This window comes from Phacochoerus africanus, chromosome 5 (assembly GCF_016906955.1).
Source record: "Phacochoerus africanus isolate WHEZ1 chromosome 5, ROS_Pafr_v1, whole genome shotgun sequence".
NCBI classification, from domain to species: domain Eukaryota; kingdom Metazoa; phylum Chordata; class Mammalia; order Artiodactyla; family Suidae; genus Phacochoerus; species Phacochoerus africanus.
The window spans coordinates 44,146,611-44,164,018 of NC_062548.1; the positions used below are offsets into that span (position 1 = coordinate 44,146,611).

The window sequence follows — 17,408 nt, forward strand, 5'->3', positions numbered from 1 at the left end:
GCTGGGCTCAGGCATTGAGAATGTGTGAGTCACAGCCTCACCCCCACCCCCGTGGCTGACTCACTCCTCCCTCCAGCTCTGGAAAGTCGGGCTGGGGATCATGCCACTCCGAACCTTTTAAAGTTAAAGATTTTTTTTTATTAATAAACTCCCCCCCCAAAAAAACTTTCTCCCCCAAATAAATATCCCCCCCCTTTGGAGGTTGGAGGGGCAGTGTGTTAGGGCCAGCCCCACTAGAGGGCCAGCCCCCTAGTGTTAGGAACAGGTCCCTAAACCCCCAGGGCTGAGAGGAAATTCAGTATATCTGAGTGGGTGGGGCCTGGTGTGGTGTCTGTCCCTCAGGTCAGCCTGGCTCCCAGGCCGTGGTGGGGGTGGGGGAACCTTGTGCAAATACTGCCATTCCTTAGTGTCAGCGGTCTGGTGTGAGTGAGCCAGGGTCTCCTTTTCTGGAGCCAGAGACTGGGCAGACACCTTGGAAGCCTCTTCCAAAGCCTGGGCCTAGGCCTCAGGAGGTGATTCACTCGTCCCCCTTCCCTCCACACCCCTGTGGCTGGAGCAGCCTGGGGCTCTGGCTGTGTCTGGGAGGCTGGGGCTGGCTCCAGAATGAATGAATGAATGAATGATGAGTGGGCAGGCGCAGCATCCTGCTGGCAAGGGGCCGCTCACTGTCACTGGATCAGCGCCACGCCAGGGCAGCCCTCCCCGCCGGTCTCCTCGATGGGGGCTGCAAGACAAGAAGGAGGTGTCAAAAGCGGGAGTGATATTTAGGAATTACGGGGGGCGCGCGGCCCGAGCCCACTTACTGGTAAACTTCTCTCTCCTGCGGCACCGTCTCCAGACCAGGAAGCCAGAAAGCAGCCCCAGCACGAGGACCAGGCTCAGGGCGCCCCCCAGAATGGGCCACAGCAGCCTGAAAGAGGCCGGAGGGGCAGCGGCGCCTGGGGAGGGGGACCCAAAGTCAGAGACCTCGGCCCTCTCCCACCGAGCCCCGCCCCCCAGACGCGCGGCTCAAGCCTTTGTCCCACCATGGCCCCTACCCGGGTCAGAGCCCCTTCCTCACTGCAGCCCCCGCCTCTGTTAACTCCCCAGATCCGAAGCCCCCCGCTCCCCTCCTGACCGCAGCACCCCTCTCCCCCGCCTGCGGTTCACGCGCCTCCGGCCCCGCCCCCACTCACAGCCCAGGCAGAAGTCGCTGTGCGGTCGCGCGGGGCACGACGCGCAGTCCATGCACTTGTCTAGGTCCGCGCTCCAGGAGCTGCCGCGAGAGCAGGGAGTGGTGCCTGGGGAGGGGGCCGCGGGTCAGAGGCTGGGGGCGGGGCGCGGCTATTTTGGGGGCTGAGGTCAGGGTCCGCCAGCTCGAATAACGTGAGTCACCGGCGCCCTCCCCCCCTCATTCCTCACAGGTGACCGCACGGCCCGACCGGGTCACGGCAGTGCGGGGGAGAGAGGGGCGCAGCGCGAAACACTGTCGGGGGGGAGGTCAGGTCCCCATAACGCCCCCCCCCCCCGCCGCTGGCGGGTGACTCATTACTGGGCACCCGGCCCGACCCCGGTCCCTCCCCCCCGCATAGCTGGGCACTGAAGTCACCGGATGGAAGGGGGCACCCCACATGGTATAGGGGGCACAGACCTCCGTGCCTCTCAACACCCTCCCCCCCCTTCGGTCGCTGGGCCTGGGCAGACCCGGTATTGATCAGGCTGGGGGTGTGCCGCCTGACCGGACGAAACATCCCTCCCTCCAACTTTTTTCTCCACTTCCGAGGCCGGACTCGGAGGACAGAAGCCCTCCCCACCACCCCACTGAGTTGGTTGGACAGGCGGGAAAAAGGCTCGGACTACGGATGAACGAGATGGGCCCTGTCCGGACCCGGGAGCGTTGTCCGCCTCGTCCCTCCTGTTCGGTCCCCTCCTCTGGACCCCCAGTGCCGGCTCTCCAATCCCGTACCCCGGATTCCCCCGGCCCCCACGGCGCTCCCGCCCAGTCCCGGCCGGGCATACCTGGCACCCGCTCTCCGGCCGTGGCGCGCAGCAGCACCAGCCCGAGCCCCAGCACGAGGAGCCGCAGCAGCGGGCGCAGCGGGGCGAGAATCATGGTGCCTGTCCGGCGACCGCCGCCGTTTGCGCTCGCCGCAGGGGGACCGGGAGAGACGGCCCCGGCCCCGGCCCCGCCCTCGCCCCCGCCTTCCGGGGCGGATCCCTCGCCTCTGCCCGCCCCAGGATCCAACCCTGGACGCCCGGTCCCGCCCAGCTCCTTAAGTTCAGTCAGTCGCTCAACTGACACTGTCTCCGAACGGGAGCGTCCAGAACGCCGGAAAGACGCAGTTCTGGCCATGCCTTCTCGGTGCTAAAGGCCGGGACGTGTGTGTTGGGCCAGGGGGGTAATCTAGCACGAAACAACGATACTGCTGCTTTCTTATGGGCCCCGAGGGTGTGATAATAAAAACCTAACAAAAATAATAATACTGCGTCCTTCAACTGCTACCGTCCTAAGGTAGTTAGATGGTAAAAGGTGGGCTTGTTGTCTCCACTTTGCAGGGTAAACCAAGGCTCGGGAAGGTTAGGTGAGTGTAAGAATTGAGATCCAATCTGTGTTCGGATCGGCACCCTGCGCGGTGCCCCACGGCCGCCCCGACGGAGAGCCAGTTGAGGGCGGGCACCCGGCTCAGATGTGGAAACAGAGGCCCCGGGCTCGAGCGCCCCCCACTGACCAGGTTGGGATTCGCGCCTGCCCCGCGGTCTGGACTGGGGTCTCTGCCCCTCCTCGGGGCGGTGGTGCGGTGACGTCACTGCCCCTTTAAGACCCCCGCCTCCGCCCCATCCGCATACTCCGCCGGCTACTCCGAGTCCCTGAGGGCCCCTTCGAAGGTGAGGCTGGGGAAAGGGTGCATGGGGGGGGTGGCGGGGAGGGGCAGATGCCTCCAAGAGAGGGGTGCAGGGGGCGTGGCGGCGTTGACTTGGGGTGCATGGGAGGATCCTGGACTGATCTCCCGGCGGCAGCGGCGACCTAGGGCGGCGAGCCCCTGGGCTGGGGTCTGCTCCAAAGCCGCGGCCCCGACGGGGTCCTTCGGCAGAAGGGTTAAACGCCCCTCCCCCCTTCCCGGGGACAAAGGCACCGAAACTCGGGCGCCCCTCCCCCGCCGGCGCGGCTCTCTGGGGCGGGGCGCCCCTCCCCCTCACCTGTGGGAGCGGACCCCGCCGCGGGCCAGTCTTTAGACCCCTCCCAGGCTCGCGGCTTCTTGGCCGGAGGCCTGAGGACACCCTCTGTCGGGCCAAACTCGGAAAGGAAATACGGATCGAGTGTGGGAGCCGCTAGTGAAGGGAAGGGTCGGGGGCCGGGACGCGCTTGCAAGGGAGTGGTGCCTGGTGCCATGGCTGGCAGGGCCCGGGCGGGAGGTTTGGGATTAGCGCTGCATGGCCCGCCCGGCCCAATTTTCCCCGAGGTCATGAGTTCGGCCTGGCTGTGGACGGGGTGCACAGGGGTGGAAAGCCTACCCTCTGGGCACCCTGCTAGGACTGGTGCTACACTGAGGCCCGAGCCGCGGGCATAACTTTAGACAGCGGAAGCGCCACAGCAGGACCCTGACCCGAACCGATCCTGTGCGGCGGCCTCCAACACCGAGTGAGAAGTGAGGGGCCAGAGCTGCCCAGGGCAGCTGGTTCCCCGGACAGACTCCAAAGGTTTTCGCTTCTCGGGGTAATTCTATCCTGACAGGATAGCATTTGAGGCAAGAATACACACCTTGGCGGGGTACGCTTCCCCCTCCCCCTCCATCTCTCCTGCCCCATCCAGGGTGTGGCTGTGTGGGGCTGGTTTGAACCAGGCAGGAGCAGGCAAGCCAGGGCCAACCGTGGGGGACCTAAGATCTTAAGACCAAACTGGTAACCGCCTGTTGGGTTACCAAGTTGGGGTGAGGGTTTGGACATTTATGTTGGGTGGTGGGTGGAAACTTGGATCTCTACTCTTGATGTTAAAACTAAGTTTTGTTTCTGCTTTTTTGAGTTCTCTTACGGTGCAGCAAGTTAAGGATCCAGTGTTGTCACTGCTGAGGCTTGGGGCACAGCTGGCACGGGTTTGATTCCTGGCCCCAGAACTTTCTCATGCCACAGGTGTGGCAATAAATAAATAAATAAATAAATAATTTGAAAACTTTTTCTTTTTTAAATGGCCACACCTACAGCCTATGGAAGTCCCAGGGCCAGGAACTGAATCTGAGCCGCACCTGCGGCCACGCTGGATCCTTTAACCCACTGCATCTGGCCAGGGAGTCCACCCACTGCCATCCAATTCTGAACCCATTGCGCCACAGCGGGAATTACAAAAAAATTAATTTTTTGAAACTGGTTCCATGGCATGCAGAAGTTTCAGAGTCAGGGATCAACCTGCACCACAGCTGTGACCCAAGCCTCAGTAGTGATAATGCTGATTCTTTAACCGGCTGAGCCACCAGGGAACTAACTACTAAAACTAAGTTTAAAGCCTGAACACATGGCTCAAGCCAACCCACCATCCATTTGCCCTGTGAAAAGCACCTAAAAATTGCACGCTGGGAGTTCCCGTCGTGGCGCAGTGGTTAACGAATCCGACTAGGAACCATGAGGTTGCGGGTTCAGTCCCTGCCCTTGCTCAGTGGGTTAACGATCCGGCGTTGCCATGAGCTGTGGTGTAGGTTGCAGATGCAGCTCGGATCCCGCGTTGCTGTGGCTCTGGCGTAGGCCGGTGGCTACAGCTCCGATTGGACCCCTAGCCTGGGAACCTCCATATGCCGCGGGAGCGGCCCAAGAAATAGCAACAACAACAACAACAAAAGACAAAAGACAAAAGACAAAAAAAAATTGCAGGCTGGTGATTGATCCCCTTAGCCCTTTTGCTGTTTGAGAAAAGGTACCCAAAGTGGCTGAAGCCCTGGACTAGCCTATTTCATTTGCGCTTAAAACAGCCAGGACTGGGTTGCTTACTTTTTTCCTCTTAGAAACTGGTGCCTGTCACATAACTAGTGGGGAAAAAATACCAGTATTAAAGGCTCCTTTTGCCCCTGAGAAAATAAAGCTCAGGGGGCCATGCCTTGCCCACATTAAAGGATATGGTACCCAATGCCCAGAATTCATTCTCTTGGTGACCTGTGTGGCGGCTGCGCCATGTGGCATGGGGGTTAGCACTTACTAGGAATGAGGGGGCTGGGTCTTAACGTTACTCTGCTTTGCCTCCCAGGGCAGCTCCTCCACCTCAGCCTCGCCATGGCCTCCGCTGGCCTGCAAATCCTGGGGATCGTCCTGACGCTGTTTGGCTGGGTGAATGCCCTGGTGTGCTGCTCCCTGCCCCTGTGGAAGGTGACCGCCTTCATCGGCAACAGCATCGTGGTGGCCCAGGTGGTCTGGGAGGGGCTGTGGATGTCCTGCGTGGTGCAGAGCACAGGCCAGATGCAGTGCAAGGTGTACGACTCGCTGCTGGCGCTGCCCCAGGACCTGCAGGCGGCCCGCGCCCTCTGTGTCATCACCCTCCTCGTGGTCCTGCTAGGCCTGCTGGTCTACCTCGCAGGAGCCAAGTGCACCACCTGTGTGGAGGACAAGGACACCAAGGCCCGTCTGGTGCTCACCTCTGGGATCATCTTCGTCCTCTCAGGGGTGCTGACCCTGATCCCCGTGTGCTGGACGGCCCACGCCATCATCCAGGACTTCTACAACCCCCTGGTGGCTGAGGCCCAGAAGCGGGAGCTGGGAGCCTCCCTCTACTTGGGCTGGGCGGCCTCTGGCCTTTTGTTGCTGGGTGGTGGGCTCCTGTGCTGCACCTGTCCCTCGGGGAGATCCCAGGGCTCCAGCCATTATATGGCCCGATACTCAGCATCAGCCCCACACACTGCCTCTCGGGGTCCCTCTGAGTATCCCACTAAGAATTATGTCTAATTCGGGTGGGGGTGGGGGCTCCCATGACACTGGCGCCTAACCCTGAGCTGGAACCACGGAGACGGTGATCCGTGACAGCTTCGGGGTTGCTTTTGCTTCAGATGTGGGCCCCTGGTTGATCCTCACCCCTGGAAGACGGAGCCAGAGAGGCGATGCTTCCAAGTTTGTGCATCTTTCTCCACCCTGGACACCCCCGTCTTAGAGACCCACCTGGAGCTGAGGGTCCTGTGTGAAGCTCTCTGCCGGCCAGGTGCCTTCACCCTGTCCTCAGGAGTTCCTGCAGTCGCTGGGGGCAAGGGTTCCCCAGGCTTGCAGGGACAAGCCTTCACTCGAAGGTCAGGCTTCTGGAACCCCCAGGGGCTCTTGAGCCTCATGAAGCCGCTAGGACAGTAGGCGCTAAGTTACCAAAGAACCACCCAATCTTCAGACCTCCGGCTCCTCCCTCATGAGTCCTGCCCCCTCGGCGCTTGACCCCCCAGCTTCAACCCCTGTGCACGTCTGCCAGGTCCTGTCCACACTCACCAGTTTTTTCTAAATAAAGCACGTTTCATTTTGATACTTGCCTTTGGTGCTGCTGGGAGGCTGCTCAGTGCCAGCCTGGCAGGAGGAGGTGGGCACAAGTGGCTCCCTCCCTCCGCGTTACCCTCAAGCCTGGCATGGCCTGAGTGAGGTTACCCACTGGACAGACAGGACCTGGAGTAGGCCTTGTCCTGATGGCCCCTGGGGAGGCCATCAGGTCTTCCCTGCCCAATGACAGATCAAAGGAGCTACGAAGGAGTTACAAATGCTCTATTTATTCCCTCCTGGAAGGTGGGGTGGGGGTGAGGTGCGCCTGCGCCTCCCAGCCTGAAGGGAACGGGCAGCTCCCAGAGGACCTGTCCTGGGCCTCTGGATGCTGGCAGTGGCCATGCCAGAGGGGACGAATGCAGAACTCCAGGCTGGGGAGGGCATGAGAAGCCACTGCCCTCTGGATGAGGCCATCCTGAATCCTGGACATTAGAAAAAAGCAACCTGGGGGAGTTGGGCAGGCCCGGGTACCCTGCCTGGGGGGAGGTGGGGACCCCGCTGAGGAGGGTTTCGACGCAGCCAGGCCTGGCTCAAGCATCTGGAAAGTGGGTCTCACCTGGGGTGGGGGCGGGGGGCTGACCGGAGAAGGCACAGGTGAGAGGAGGGCACCGGGCACAAGGTCGAGGTTCTGAGTAGCAGGCTTCCAGGGACACGCACCTCACACATAGTCCCTCTTGTCCAGCCCAGACGCGCCCGAGCGGGAGGGGATAGAGTAGCCCAGCCTCGGTCCCTGGGGCCGGTCGTTCTGGGGCGGGGGGCATGTGCAGCAGAGAAGGCCCCCGCCCAGCATGAGCAGGGCGGACGCCGCCCAGCCGAGGTAGAGGGAGGCTCCCAGCTCCCGCTTGAGGGCCTCGGCTACCAGGGGGTTGTAGAAGTCCTGGATGATGGCGTGGGCCGTCCAGCACACGGGGATCAGCACCAGGATGCCCGACAGGAGGAGGACCACCCCCGCTGTGAGCACGATGCGGGCCTTGGCGCCTTTGTCCTCCATGCAGGTGGTGCACTGGGCGCCCGTGATGGCCACCAGCAGGCTGAGCAGGGCCAGCAGGAGAGCGACGACGCAGAGGGCGCGGGCCGCCTGCAGGTCCTGGGGCAGCGCCAGCAGCGAGTCGTACACCTTGCACTGCATCTGGCCTGTGCTCTGCACCACGCAGGACATCCACAGCCCCTCCCAGACCACCTGGGCCACCACGATGCTGTTGCCGATGAAGGCGGTCACCTTCCACAGGGGCAGGGCGCAGCACACCAGTGTCCCCAGCCAGCCCAGCACAGCTAGGCTCATGCCCAGGAGCTCAAGGCCAGCTGAAGCCATGGGCTGCCTCGGCTAGATCCTCCCAGCTCTGGGAGGCCTGGTGGATCCTGAGAAGCGGGTCAGATGTGCTGGGCGGGGGTCTCGGTGCCCAGCAGGAGCGGGAGCCAGCGTCCTCTGACCAAGAGTCCTCACGCCTCGCTCCGCACCCCTCGCAGATGTGTCTTGACCCTCGGCAAGAAAATCAATCTCGAGTCCTGCTCCGCTGAATGGCTGGTGTCCCCTCAAGGCCAGATCCCCGTGGCCGCCGCTCCTGCCTCACAGTCAGGTCCCAGCCGCCGCTGCCACCGCCGATCTGACCCCGCGGGCCCAGACCCTCCCGACCCACTTTCAGGCTGAGGAGACACAGCTGGCGCAGCGACTGCGGAGCGGCTCGCCGGGTGGGTGCCCCCTGGGAACGCTGCCGGCTCGGGGCTGCAGGTGGGGTTTTAAGGCCGAGGCAGGGGAGGAGCTGCGAGGCCACGATGGGGAAGCCAGTTACGGGAGGAGGCGGGCCTGGGGGTGGGACGGGGGGGGGGGGGGGCACAGGGTCAATGTGGGGGGGAAGGGGGGGATAGTGGCCAGAAGAGGACATCCACGCCTGTGGGGACGCAGGGACCGAGGACGGGCTGGGGGTGAGGAATGGAGGGGTGATAAAGTGACGGCGCAGAATGGAGAAGCAGGAGGGCGCCTGCCCCTGCCCCCAAACTCCGGCCACCCCCACTTTGCTCTCCCCCACCCCATTTTGTTTCATGATGCAAATGCACCCAACCCATTGCCCCCAGTACCGCACACCCCACCCCATCCCCCTGCCCTCCAGCCCAGGACTCTCCCCGGAATCCGATCTGTCTCCCGTCTCAGTTCAGTGGCCCTGGTGGCTCCCGAGGGAGGGGCCCCAACCGCACTGTTCCCTGGCGACAGGTGCCTGGCGCCCAGCTCAGGTGGCATCGCCCAGGCAACGGCCTAGAAAGCCACCCCCCCTTCTACTTCAGCTCAGGTGTGCCTTCCCCAGCCCCACTGCTGAAACCGGGGGCTGAGCGGAGCTGCTGCAGGCGTCTGGGGGCCCAGGGATGCTGCGGAGGTGGGGGAGGGGAGCAGAGCACAGGAGCCTGGGGGGTGCGGGGGTGCAAGGGGAGAGTAACAGAGGCACCAGCCCTAGGTGGGCGCACAGCCCCAGGACCCCTCGAGGAGTGAGACACCACAGGGGATAGAGGGGATGAGGCCCGCGTGAAGACTCCCCTGGTGGGGGCGCAGCCTGGGAGTCACAGACCCTGGCTCAACTCCTGCCCTTCCCCCAGGGCCAGATCACGGAAGGTCAAGCTCCTTGGCCTCCTTGGGTCAAAGATTCCTTTGAGAAACATCATGGGACCCAACCAAGGAAGCCCCTCATTTTGGGGAGGGGGAGGGTCACAAGCTCCTTCAAGCCCCTCCCTAGGTGCTAAGAACTGAGCATTACCGTGTGAATAGGGAGTTGGGGGCTCCACCCTCCAGGGTGTGTGGGAGGCCTCATGGGGAGAGCCCCTCACCTCCACCCGGCCTGGCCCTCCAAGGAAGCCCGAGCTCACCCGGCCAGTGGGGTTGGGGTGCCCACCTGGTCCCTGCAGTCTCTCCAGCCCAGGGGCGGGGGTGCCAGGTGCCTCCTCACCTGTCCAGGGGGCTTGATTTATAAAGGATTCTAGCTGCAAGTGGGTGCGCTGTTTCCGGGAATGGGTTTCAGCATCTTTTTTGGAAGACAGGTTTATCTTTTCATCAGATTTGTAAAAGGGGGCGTGCCCCAGAAGAGACCCTAAAATAGAGAGCAGAGGCCAGGGTCAATCAGTAGGTCAGGGGCTTCCTGCACGGCCAGTGCCTCTCCACAGAGAGGCCGGTGGTCATCCCGGTCAGCACTGGGATGCCTGAGGTTGAGGACGGGAGGGTGAAGGTAGCTGGAAAGCGCTCCCCACTGGCGGTGATGGGCAGGGGGAAGCCTGCAGGGAGGCAGGGGGGGCAGCTCATACAGCCCCTGAGGCCTCAGGTTCCATGGGGGTAGGGGGTGCTGGGGAGAAGGGCAGAGGCAAGCCTCAGTGGGCTCCCTCTGGGGCCCCAGGAATCCAGACACACAGGTTTGGGCAGGTGTCAGGCAGGCAGCCCAGAATCTCTGCATGGCCCACAGACTCTCTCACAAAAGGCCTCCCATCCTGGGCAGCCCCAGCCAGGGGCCTGTTCTCTCCAGGCCCAGAGACAGTCCGCCTCTGGCCTTGGGTGACCAACTCACCTGATCTGCCCGGGACATTCCTAGTTTTGAGTGCTGAGTGCTGCTCCAGCACAGATAACGCGGGCAGCCGGTGCGCCTGCAGTCAGGCCTTGCTCTAAGGGCACCTGTTCCAGGGCAGCTCTAACCCCTAACATTATGACAGGACCTGGTGGGGGCACGACACCCACCAGGTCACCGTTGCCCAGACACAGTCCTGAGGGGACCCTAAGTTTCTTAGAACTAGGAGACCCGCTGGGGAGGGTGTGCAGCAGAGGGCAGATGCCCAGGGCACCCAGGCAGGAGTGTGCCGCCCTCCCTCGGCCCTCTCCGCCCACAGCTAGGCGGCCCCAGACCCGCTCTTGGGCCCCCAGGTCAACCTGGATGCAGCAGGATCTGGGAACCGAAGGGTTAAAGTTGGGGGCTAGGCAGGGACGGGGAGCGGCCGGGACCCCCAGGGTGTGCTTAGCATCTCAATGACACCCTCCAGAGTTCGAGAATCCCCACCCCAGCCACCGCTGCAGCCTCAGCCTCCCGAAGGGGCGGGGGAGGGGCCTCCCCTCTTCTAACCTTTGTTCTCTGGGAGCGCGAGGGGCGGGAGGCTCAGGTGGGCGGAAGCCGGAGCTCAGCTTAGGTGGAGGTGGAGGTGAGGTGGGGGGGGGTTACTCCAATCCTATTGTCTGTCTTGCTTCCCTTAGAGGTGAGCTGTCCCTGAGAAAAAAAGCGGGGAACCGACTGCAGCCAGCACGGGGCCTAGAGGGTCTGGAGGTGGCTATGGGGCTACAGATCACCACCCCTCAAGGCTGCATCACCAGGTTCTCTGGGGAGGAGGCTGCAGGTTGAAAACTTCTGGCTCCAGAACCAAAAGGAACCCAAAAGGAGCCAAGGAACCGTGCCGTCCGTGAATCACTCTCCCGGGCTCGCAGCCCCGTTTCACAGACCAGGATGCAAGCTCAGAGGGACCCTGGCCAAGAAAACGGGCAGGAAGCTGGACAGGCCGGATGCAGCCCCAGACTTCAAAGCCCCGGCAGCTCCCTGCCCAGCACTGCTGGCTGAGTTCCGGAGGGTGGGCTGCGCCTCCTGCTCCCTCTTCCCCTGAAGGCGGCACAGCCTGAGGCCCAGGTCCCCCAGGCTGAGCCTCCCCCAGCCTTCCCACCTGCATCGCGCCCTCTTCCTCCAGAGGCCCTCCTCCTCCGGGAAGGCTCGTCTTGGCGGAGAAGGGCATCTGGATCTGATTACACGGGAAGCATGGCCCACCAGGGCCTCCCTTTCACCGTGGCGGACGCCGCCCGTGTCCCGGCACCATGTCTGCTCGCAGATCCCTGGGCTCTGGTCAGACCTGGTGTCAATGCCACCCCAGGGCCTGGCTGGGCCGGTCACAACTGCCCACCTCTGACCTGCCTATCTCCAGGGTGGCCGAAGGCATCTGCCAGGCCACATGTGCCCTGCCCGCCCTGGGGCTTATCTTGGGTACTGACTTGGGACAAGCCGATCTTGTCAAGAACATAATGGCAGTTCCATCTGTAAGCCCGGGAGACTCCAGGGACAGGGTAACAATTAACTTTACTATCAGTGGCAACTGTCAGCCTTCAACCAGCGGCAGTTAGCCATCCATCCCACCTTCCGAGGGGGCCGTCTTCCCAGGAACACGTTCCGTCCAGCCCGGCTCGTTTACTGATTCTTAGCTCGAAGGGGAAGCAGCCAGAGCGTTAGGTAGGACAGGAGAGGGACTCGGACCTGGGTGATTCCAAACAGGCTGCTTATCAAAAAACAGGAGGCCGGCGATCAGGATCCAACAGTGAGGACAGACACCAAAGGCATGCTGGACACCGACAGCCTAGTTGCGTGCAAAGGTGTCCTGGCCCAGAACCAATCAGAGGATCGAGACTCGCCCGGACACAGACACCAAACAACCCTCAGCCCCTACACTTGGCGCAGGGGGGCCTGGGGCAGGAAAATCGGGGTCCCCAAACCGGTCCAAGATATGAGAACATAAGAAAAGACTCAGTTGCAGCCAGGGGCAGTCCCTACCCCAGGATGGCCTGCCCTCGAAGGGGGTAAACGTGCTGTTCCCTGCCAGACTTGACTCCTGACTGCGGATCAAGACGGGGACTGGGAGTTCCCGTTGTGGCGCAGTGGTTAACGAATCTGACTAGAAACCATGAGGTTGCAGGTTTGATCCCTGGCCTTGCTCAGTGGGTTTAGGGTCCAGCGTTGCTGTGGCTCTGCCATAGGCCGGTGTCTGCAGCTCCGATTGGACCCCTAGCCTGGGAACCTCCATATGCCGAGGGAGCGGCCCAAGAAAAGGCAAAAAAAAAAACAGACGGGGACTGGCAGAGGCGGTTTGTCACTGGGGAGACCGACCAGGAACAACCATTTCGAGCACCCTAAAGAGCTGTGTCCTTTGACCTGATGAGGCATTATCAGTCTGGGAGAATTCCTTTCAAATCGAACCGCTCCTGTCCTGAACCAACTGCTTCTGCTCCTGCCTGGAGAAACGGCCTGTCTGGATCCCTGATCCCTGCACCAGCTCTGGGTCTATCCCAGCGCAACTGCAGCCCTTCCCAGCAGGACAACACCCCCCCACCGGCAGCACCTCCAAATCCTTGTTGCCTGTGGGCAAGGACCCTGACAATAGGACAAAGAGGGCAGGGGAAGCAGCAAGCCAGCAGGAGTGGGAACTCGGCCACAACTCGGTGAAAAAGAAAGTCTTTTTTTTTTTTCCTGTGCCAGTGAGAGATTTACCCAGGCGCTAGTGCCTTTGGATCCTGCCCCAGGGCTCCAAGGGCACTCGAGGCTCAGGTTCAGCAAGGGAAGTGGAAAGACAGCTTGGGAGGAGGAAGAGCCCCACAGGGAGGGGACACTGCTTCCATGGACTGGATGGTGGCCGTCGACACTAAGCCCTGGAAACTGGGAGCGCGGCCTTATTTAAAAAAAGGGTCAGAGTTCCTGCTGTGGTTCAGCGGGTTAAGAATCTCACCAGTAGCCACGAGGATGCAGGGTTGATTTCTGGCCTCACTCAGGATCTGGCATTGCCTTGAGCTGCGGTGTAGGTCATAAATGTGGCTCGGATCTGGCGTTGCTGTGGCTGTGGTGTATGCTGGCAGCTGCCACTCTGATTCGACCCTAGCCTGGGAACTTCCATATGCTGGGGGTGCGACCCTAAAAACACAAGGGGGAAAAAAAAAAGGGTCTTTGCAGATATAGTTAAGGATCTCAATATGATATCCTTTTGGATTTAGAGGGGGCCTTACATTCAGTGACAGGTGTCCTAAGCAAAAAACAAGAGGGAGCTCTGAGACACAAATACAAGGGAGAAAATCATGTTAAGACTTCGGTGCTGGAGCCACAAACCAAGGAAGGCCTGGAGCCACCAGGAGCTGCAAGAGGCAAGGAAGACTCCTCCCCTAGAGACCTGGGGGGAGGTGTGGCCCTGGGACACCTTGATTTGGAACTTCTGGCTTCCAAAACCGAAAGAGAATAGCCGTCTATTATTTTAAGCCACCCAGTTTGCAATGATTCGCTACCACAGTCTCAGAAAATGCATAACTGCTTTGCTTGCTGGTAGGTCTCAGGCTCTCAGGGGTCCCCCACGGTCAGGCTGGCTTCCTGATGCCTCCTGAGCTGCTGTAGAAGAGCCCATTGAGATAGGACGTCTGCCTGGTTACCTGAGCCCAAACCACCTGAGTAACAAAGAGAACTTTATTCTTTGTTAAACATGCTGGGGAGAAATGGGGGTGGGGTAAACATGGGGACGGAACAGGGGCTTCCTCTCATGACTCACCCTGGGAGCTTTCCTGTCTGCTGGGGGAGGACTTCCCAGCCCTTGCATGTGACACTCCTGGTCAGGGGCCCAGTATCGATTGTCCATCAACACTACTGCCTTCGGGTGCACCCAGGCCCAGGGGACCCCAAGATCGATTTCACCTGAAAGCTTGACTTCCTGACTTGGAAGGCAGCTTCTGAGTTTCCAGGAAACCACACAAACTTAAGCAGAGGAGGGCCTTAGCGATGGCATCCAAACCTTTGGTTGTATAAGGGAAAATGAGACGTTGGCGCTCTAAAGCATTTTAAACCTTGTTTTAATTTCCCCAAGCCCCGGGCTGTGGGCTCCCCGGCCCCACCCGCGAGGACCACCAGTAAATTTATCAGTACGAGGGATTAGTTACACTCTCAAAGGAGCAGGTAGGAGGCTTGCTGTAGGGCAGTAGGGAAAAAGAAATGGCCCCAACCTGCAAATGAGCTTATTTTCAGACTTGCCCCTTCCTCCCTCAAACCTGGGCTGCTCCCGACTCGCCCGGCCCAGACCTGCCTTCTGTATCTGCCCGCACGGAAGGCGGCGAAGGACACAACCCCCGTGTGCAGGCAGGGCTGCCTACTCACCCGCCCGCAGACCCTCCCGGGCGGCGACCGAGGAAAGGACCCGGCGATCAGCACGGGGGCGACAGGAAGAACTGCGGCGGCGGGAAGACAGGCCGCGGCCACGCGTCGCGGGGCGCGGGCGGCGCCAGCAGGTTGAAGGGTGAGGGCCGCGCGGGCAGCTGCGGCAGCGGCTGCGGGGGGGGCTCGGCTATGAGGGGCGGGCGGCCGCGCGCGCCCACGGGCCCCGGCGTGGCGGCGACCGCGGCTTCGGGCAGCGGCGGCAGGGGCAGGTGCGCGGGCGGCGGCGCGGGCGCGGGGAGGCGCGGCAGATCCTGAAGGGCGAGAGCGGCAGCAGGCGGCGCGGGTGCGCAGGCTTCGGGCGGCAGCTCAGGCAGCGCCAAGTGGGCGCCGGGGCCCCAGGGCGCCAGCGGCTCGGGCCGCCGCGGGAGCGCGGGCAGCGGTGGCAGCTTGGCCAGGGAGAGCGCCGAAGGCGGCGGCGGCGCGGTGCTCAGGCCGGGCGGCAGTCCGGGCAGCGGCGGGTGCGGCAGGGACGGAGCGGGCGGTGGCGTCCGCAACAGCGACGCGCGGGCCCGGCCCAACCGCGAGTAGACGCCGGAGCGGGCCAGGCGCGGGTGCGAGCGAGAGCGGGGTAGCCGGGCCGCCAGTTTGGCCGCTGCCGCTGCGCCAGGACCGAACGCTCGCAACCAGCTGATGCCAGATCCCTCCAGCAGGCTGCCACGCGCCGCGCTGCGGGGGGCAGAGGAGGCAGCCAATCGGAGCCGAGCGCCCCGCACTCCAGCCAATCAAAGGCCAATGCGCTAGCGGCCTAGCGGCTGGCACGAGCTACCACTGGCCGCCAATCAGAGGCATTAGCGCTGTCAAGGTCTTCCCGCCCTCACCCGGCCCCAGCCAATCACAGTGCCCCGAGGTGCCGCAGACTCCACCCCCACCACCTCTGAGGCCAGGCGCTGTGTGGGGGCGCCCCCAACTGTCCTGAGGGTCCACTGAGCTGCTACCAGCCTCCAGACCGCCCCGCCCCGCCCCGCTCCCCTGGACAGCCAATGAGGAGAGAGTTCATTTTTCGAGTTTGCCCTTAGATTCCGGAATGATGCTCCTGGTGTGGGTCAAGAGCTTTGCAAATTTCCTTTCAGTGATCTTATGGAAAAGATGAAACGATATCAATTCCAAAGCAAAGTGTGGCATGTAGCATTTGCATTAACGTGAAGAACAATTGTAATGACAGATGGGTGACCATCAGAAAAAGAGTCAGTTTATTTAAAATCAGAATATGGAAACCTTTATTAAAACAATATGAGGGAGCTCCCTTCGTGGCTCAGTGGTTAACAAACCCGACTAGGAACCATGAGGATTCAGGTTCCATCCCTGGCCTCCCTCAGTGGGTTAAGAATCCTGCCTTGTCTTGAGCTGTGGTGTAGGTGGCAGACACAGCTCAGATCCCACATTGTTGTGCCTGTGGCATAGGCTAGCAGCTCTATATCCAATTCGACCGCTAGCCTGGGAACCTTCATATGCAGTGGATGCAGCCCTAAAAAGACCAAAAAAAAAAAAAAAAAACCAAAAAAAAGTGAACAAAAAAAACAAACCAACAATATGAGAACATTTCTAGGTAACTTAGAAAGGATATCACTCCAATTGTCCTGAGACAGTCTGCTCGATGGCGCCTGTGCCCAGGTAAGAGACGTGGTTTATTCCACACCTCTTGCCATGAACTGTAGTGTGAGATCACAGATGTGGCACGGATCTGGCATTGCTGTGGCTATGGTGTAGACCGGCAGCTGTAGCTCGGATTTGACCCCCAGCCTGGGAACGTCCATATGCCGAAAGTGTGGCCCTAAAAATACCAAAAAAAAAAAAAATTGGATTTTTTTTTTTTTGTCTTTTGTTGTTGTTGTTGTTGTTGTTGTTGCTATTTCTTGGGCCGCTCCCGCGGCATATGGAGGTTCCCAGGCTAGGGGTCCAATAGGAGCTGTAGCCACCGGCCTATGCCAGAGCCACAGCAACGTGGGATCCGAGCCGCATCTGCAACCTACACCACAGCTCACGGCAACGCCGGATCGTTAACCCACTGAGCAAGGGCAGGGACCAAACCTCATGGTTCCTAGTCGGATTCGTTAACCACTGCGCCACGACGGGAACTCCTGGATATTTTTAAAGAATCAGCACAGCAAGTCTATCAAGATTCTCAAATTGAGCAAATGTAATGAGGTAGGCTAAATCAGGCTGAAATTCCAATAATGTTTATACAATCTCCTAAAAGTTGATCAACCCAAAACCTTGTGGGGGGTACTGCAGTAAGGTTTGGTCTACACATAAGTTATCTTAAATCAGACCACAGAAAGATAAGCTGAGTTCCTTGTAGGGTGCCAAATCTCGTCAACCCTATTCAGCTCAAATTCTTCAGTCAAGTCAAAACTTCATCAGACGGCAAGAGGTGTGGGCCTGGGAAGGCAAAGCTCAGAACAGAGGTTCAAAGACTTGGACTAGCCAAGTCCTGGGTCAAAGTTCAGAATAGCAGGTCAATCCCTAATTATGCAACCTCCATTCTGGACCCAGGCTAGGAGAATAGTTTGCTTCAATATTTCTGGATGAGTATATTTGTTTTGGATTTTTTTGTTTTTGTTTTTGTTTTTAAGGGCCGCACCTGTGGCATATGGAGGTTCCCAGGCTAGGGGTCTAACCGGAGCTGTGGCCATCAGCCTACGCCAGAGCCACAGCAATGCGAGATCCCAGCCCCACCTGCCACCTACACCACAGCTCACGGTAATGCCAGATCCTTAACCCACTGAGCGAGGCCAGGGATTGAACCCGCAACCTCATGGTTCCTAGTCGGATTTGTTTCTGCTATGCCACGACAGGAACTCCTGGATGAGTAAACTTGTAATCATAGGATGACAAAACGAAGCAATCCAGTAGCACTGATTACTGATACTGGGGGTACTATCTGGCTTTCTAAGATGTTTGAAAGTATTCAGTAATCTGAGACATTAAATGTCTGATTTATTCATTTCCAAGAATCCCTTAAGTGCTTAAGAAGTTGCT

At 60.4% G+C, this 17,408-nt stretch overlaps 3 protein-coding genes and 1 long non-coding RNA gene across 4 annotated transcripts; 1 reads left to right on the plus strand and 3 right to left on the minus strand.

The window, feature by feature from the left end:
• Positions 1–115: 115 nt before the first annotated feature.
• TNFRSF12A (TNF receptor superfamily member 12A) lies at positions 116–2,150 on the minus strand. The gene is made up of 4 exons (XM_047780778.1): positions 1,999–2,150; positions 1,176–1,280; positions 804–938; positions 116–724 (listed from the first exon to the last, which is right to left on the minus strand). The coding sequence occupies exons 1-4, from the start codon at positions 2,090–2,092 to the stop codon at positions 669–671; spliced, it is 390 nt and encodes a 129-aa protein (XP_047636734.1). The 5' UTR covers positions 2,093–2,150; the 3' UTR covers positions 116–668.
• A 629-nt stretch (positions 2,151–2,779) lies between these two features.
• On the plus strand, positions 2,780–6,457 carry CLDN6 (claudin 6). The gene is made up of 2 exons (XM_047780777.1): positions 2,780–2,865; positions 5,210–6,457. Exon 2 carries the CDS (start codon positions 5,236–5,238, stop codon positions 5,899–5,901), a length of 666 nt encoding a protein of 221 aa, XP_047636733.1. The 5' UTR covers positions 2,780–2,865; positions 5,210–5,235; the 3' UTR covers positions 5,902–6,457.
• Positions 6,458–6,676: 219 nt separating this feature from the next.
• Positions 6,677–8,279, minus strand: CLDN9 (claudin 9). Its single transcript, XM_047779164.1, has 2 exons — positions 7,025–8,279; positions 6,677–6,890 (listed from the first exon to the last, which is right to left on the minus strand). The coding sequence occupies exon 1, from the start codon at positions 7,778–7,780 to the stop codon at positions 7,127–7,129; it is 654 nt and encodes a 217-aa protein (XP_047635120.1). The 5' UTR covers positions 7,781–8,279; the 3' UTR covers positions 6,677–6,890; positions 7,025–7,126.
• Positions 8,280–8,564: 285 nt separating this feature from the next.
• On the minus strand, positions 8,565–14,540 carry LOC125127568 (uncharacterized). Its single transcript, XR_007134986.1, has 4 exons — positions 14,370–14,540; positions 13,771–14,010; positions 10,557–10,697; positions 8,565–9,542 (listed from the first exon to the last, which is right to left on the minus strand). It is a non-coding gene; the product is annotated as an uncharacterized LOC125127568 (long non-coding RNA).
• Between the last annotated feature and the right edge of the window lie 2,868 nt (positions 14,541–17,408).

Excerpts from the sequence above, each read along its gene's own strand:
- CLDN9 (XM_047779164.1), bottom strand. The coding sequence starts at position 7,780 with ATGGCTTCAGCTGGCCTTGAGCTCCTGGGCATGAGCCTAGCTGTGCTG.
- TNFRSF12A (XM_047780778.1), bottom strand. The coding sequence starts at position 2,092 with ATGATTCTCGCCCCGCTGCGCCCGCTGCTGCGGCTCCTCGTGCTGGGG. Across the intron at positions 1,281-1,998 it reads GGCCGGAGAGCGGGTGCCAG|GCACCACTCCCTGCTCTCGC; the intron begins GTATGCCCGGCC and ends CCCCCTCCCCAG. Across the intron at positions 725-803 it reads CAGGAGAGAGAAGTTTACCA|CCCCCATCGAGGAGACCGGC; the intron begins GTAAGTGGGCTC and ends CTTGTCTTGCAG.
- CLDN6 (XM_047780777.1), top strand. The coding sequence starts at position 5,236 with ATGGCCTCCGCTGGCCTGCAAATCCTGGGGATCGTCCTGACGCTGTTT.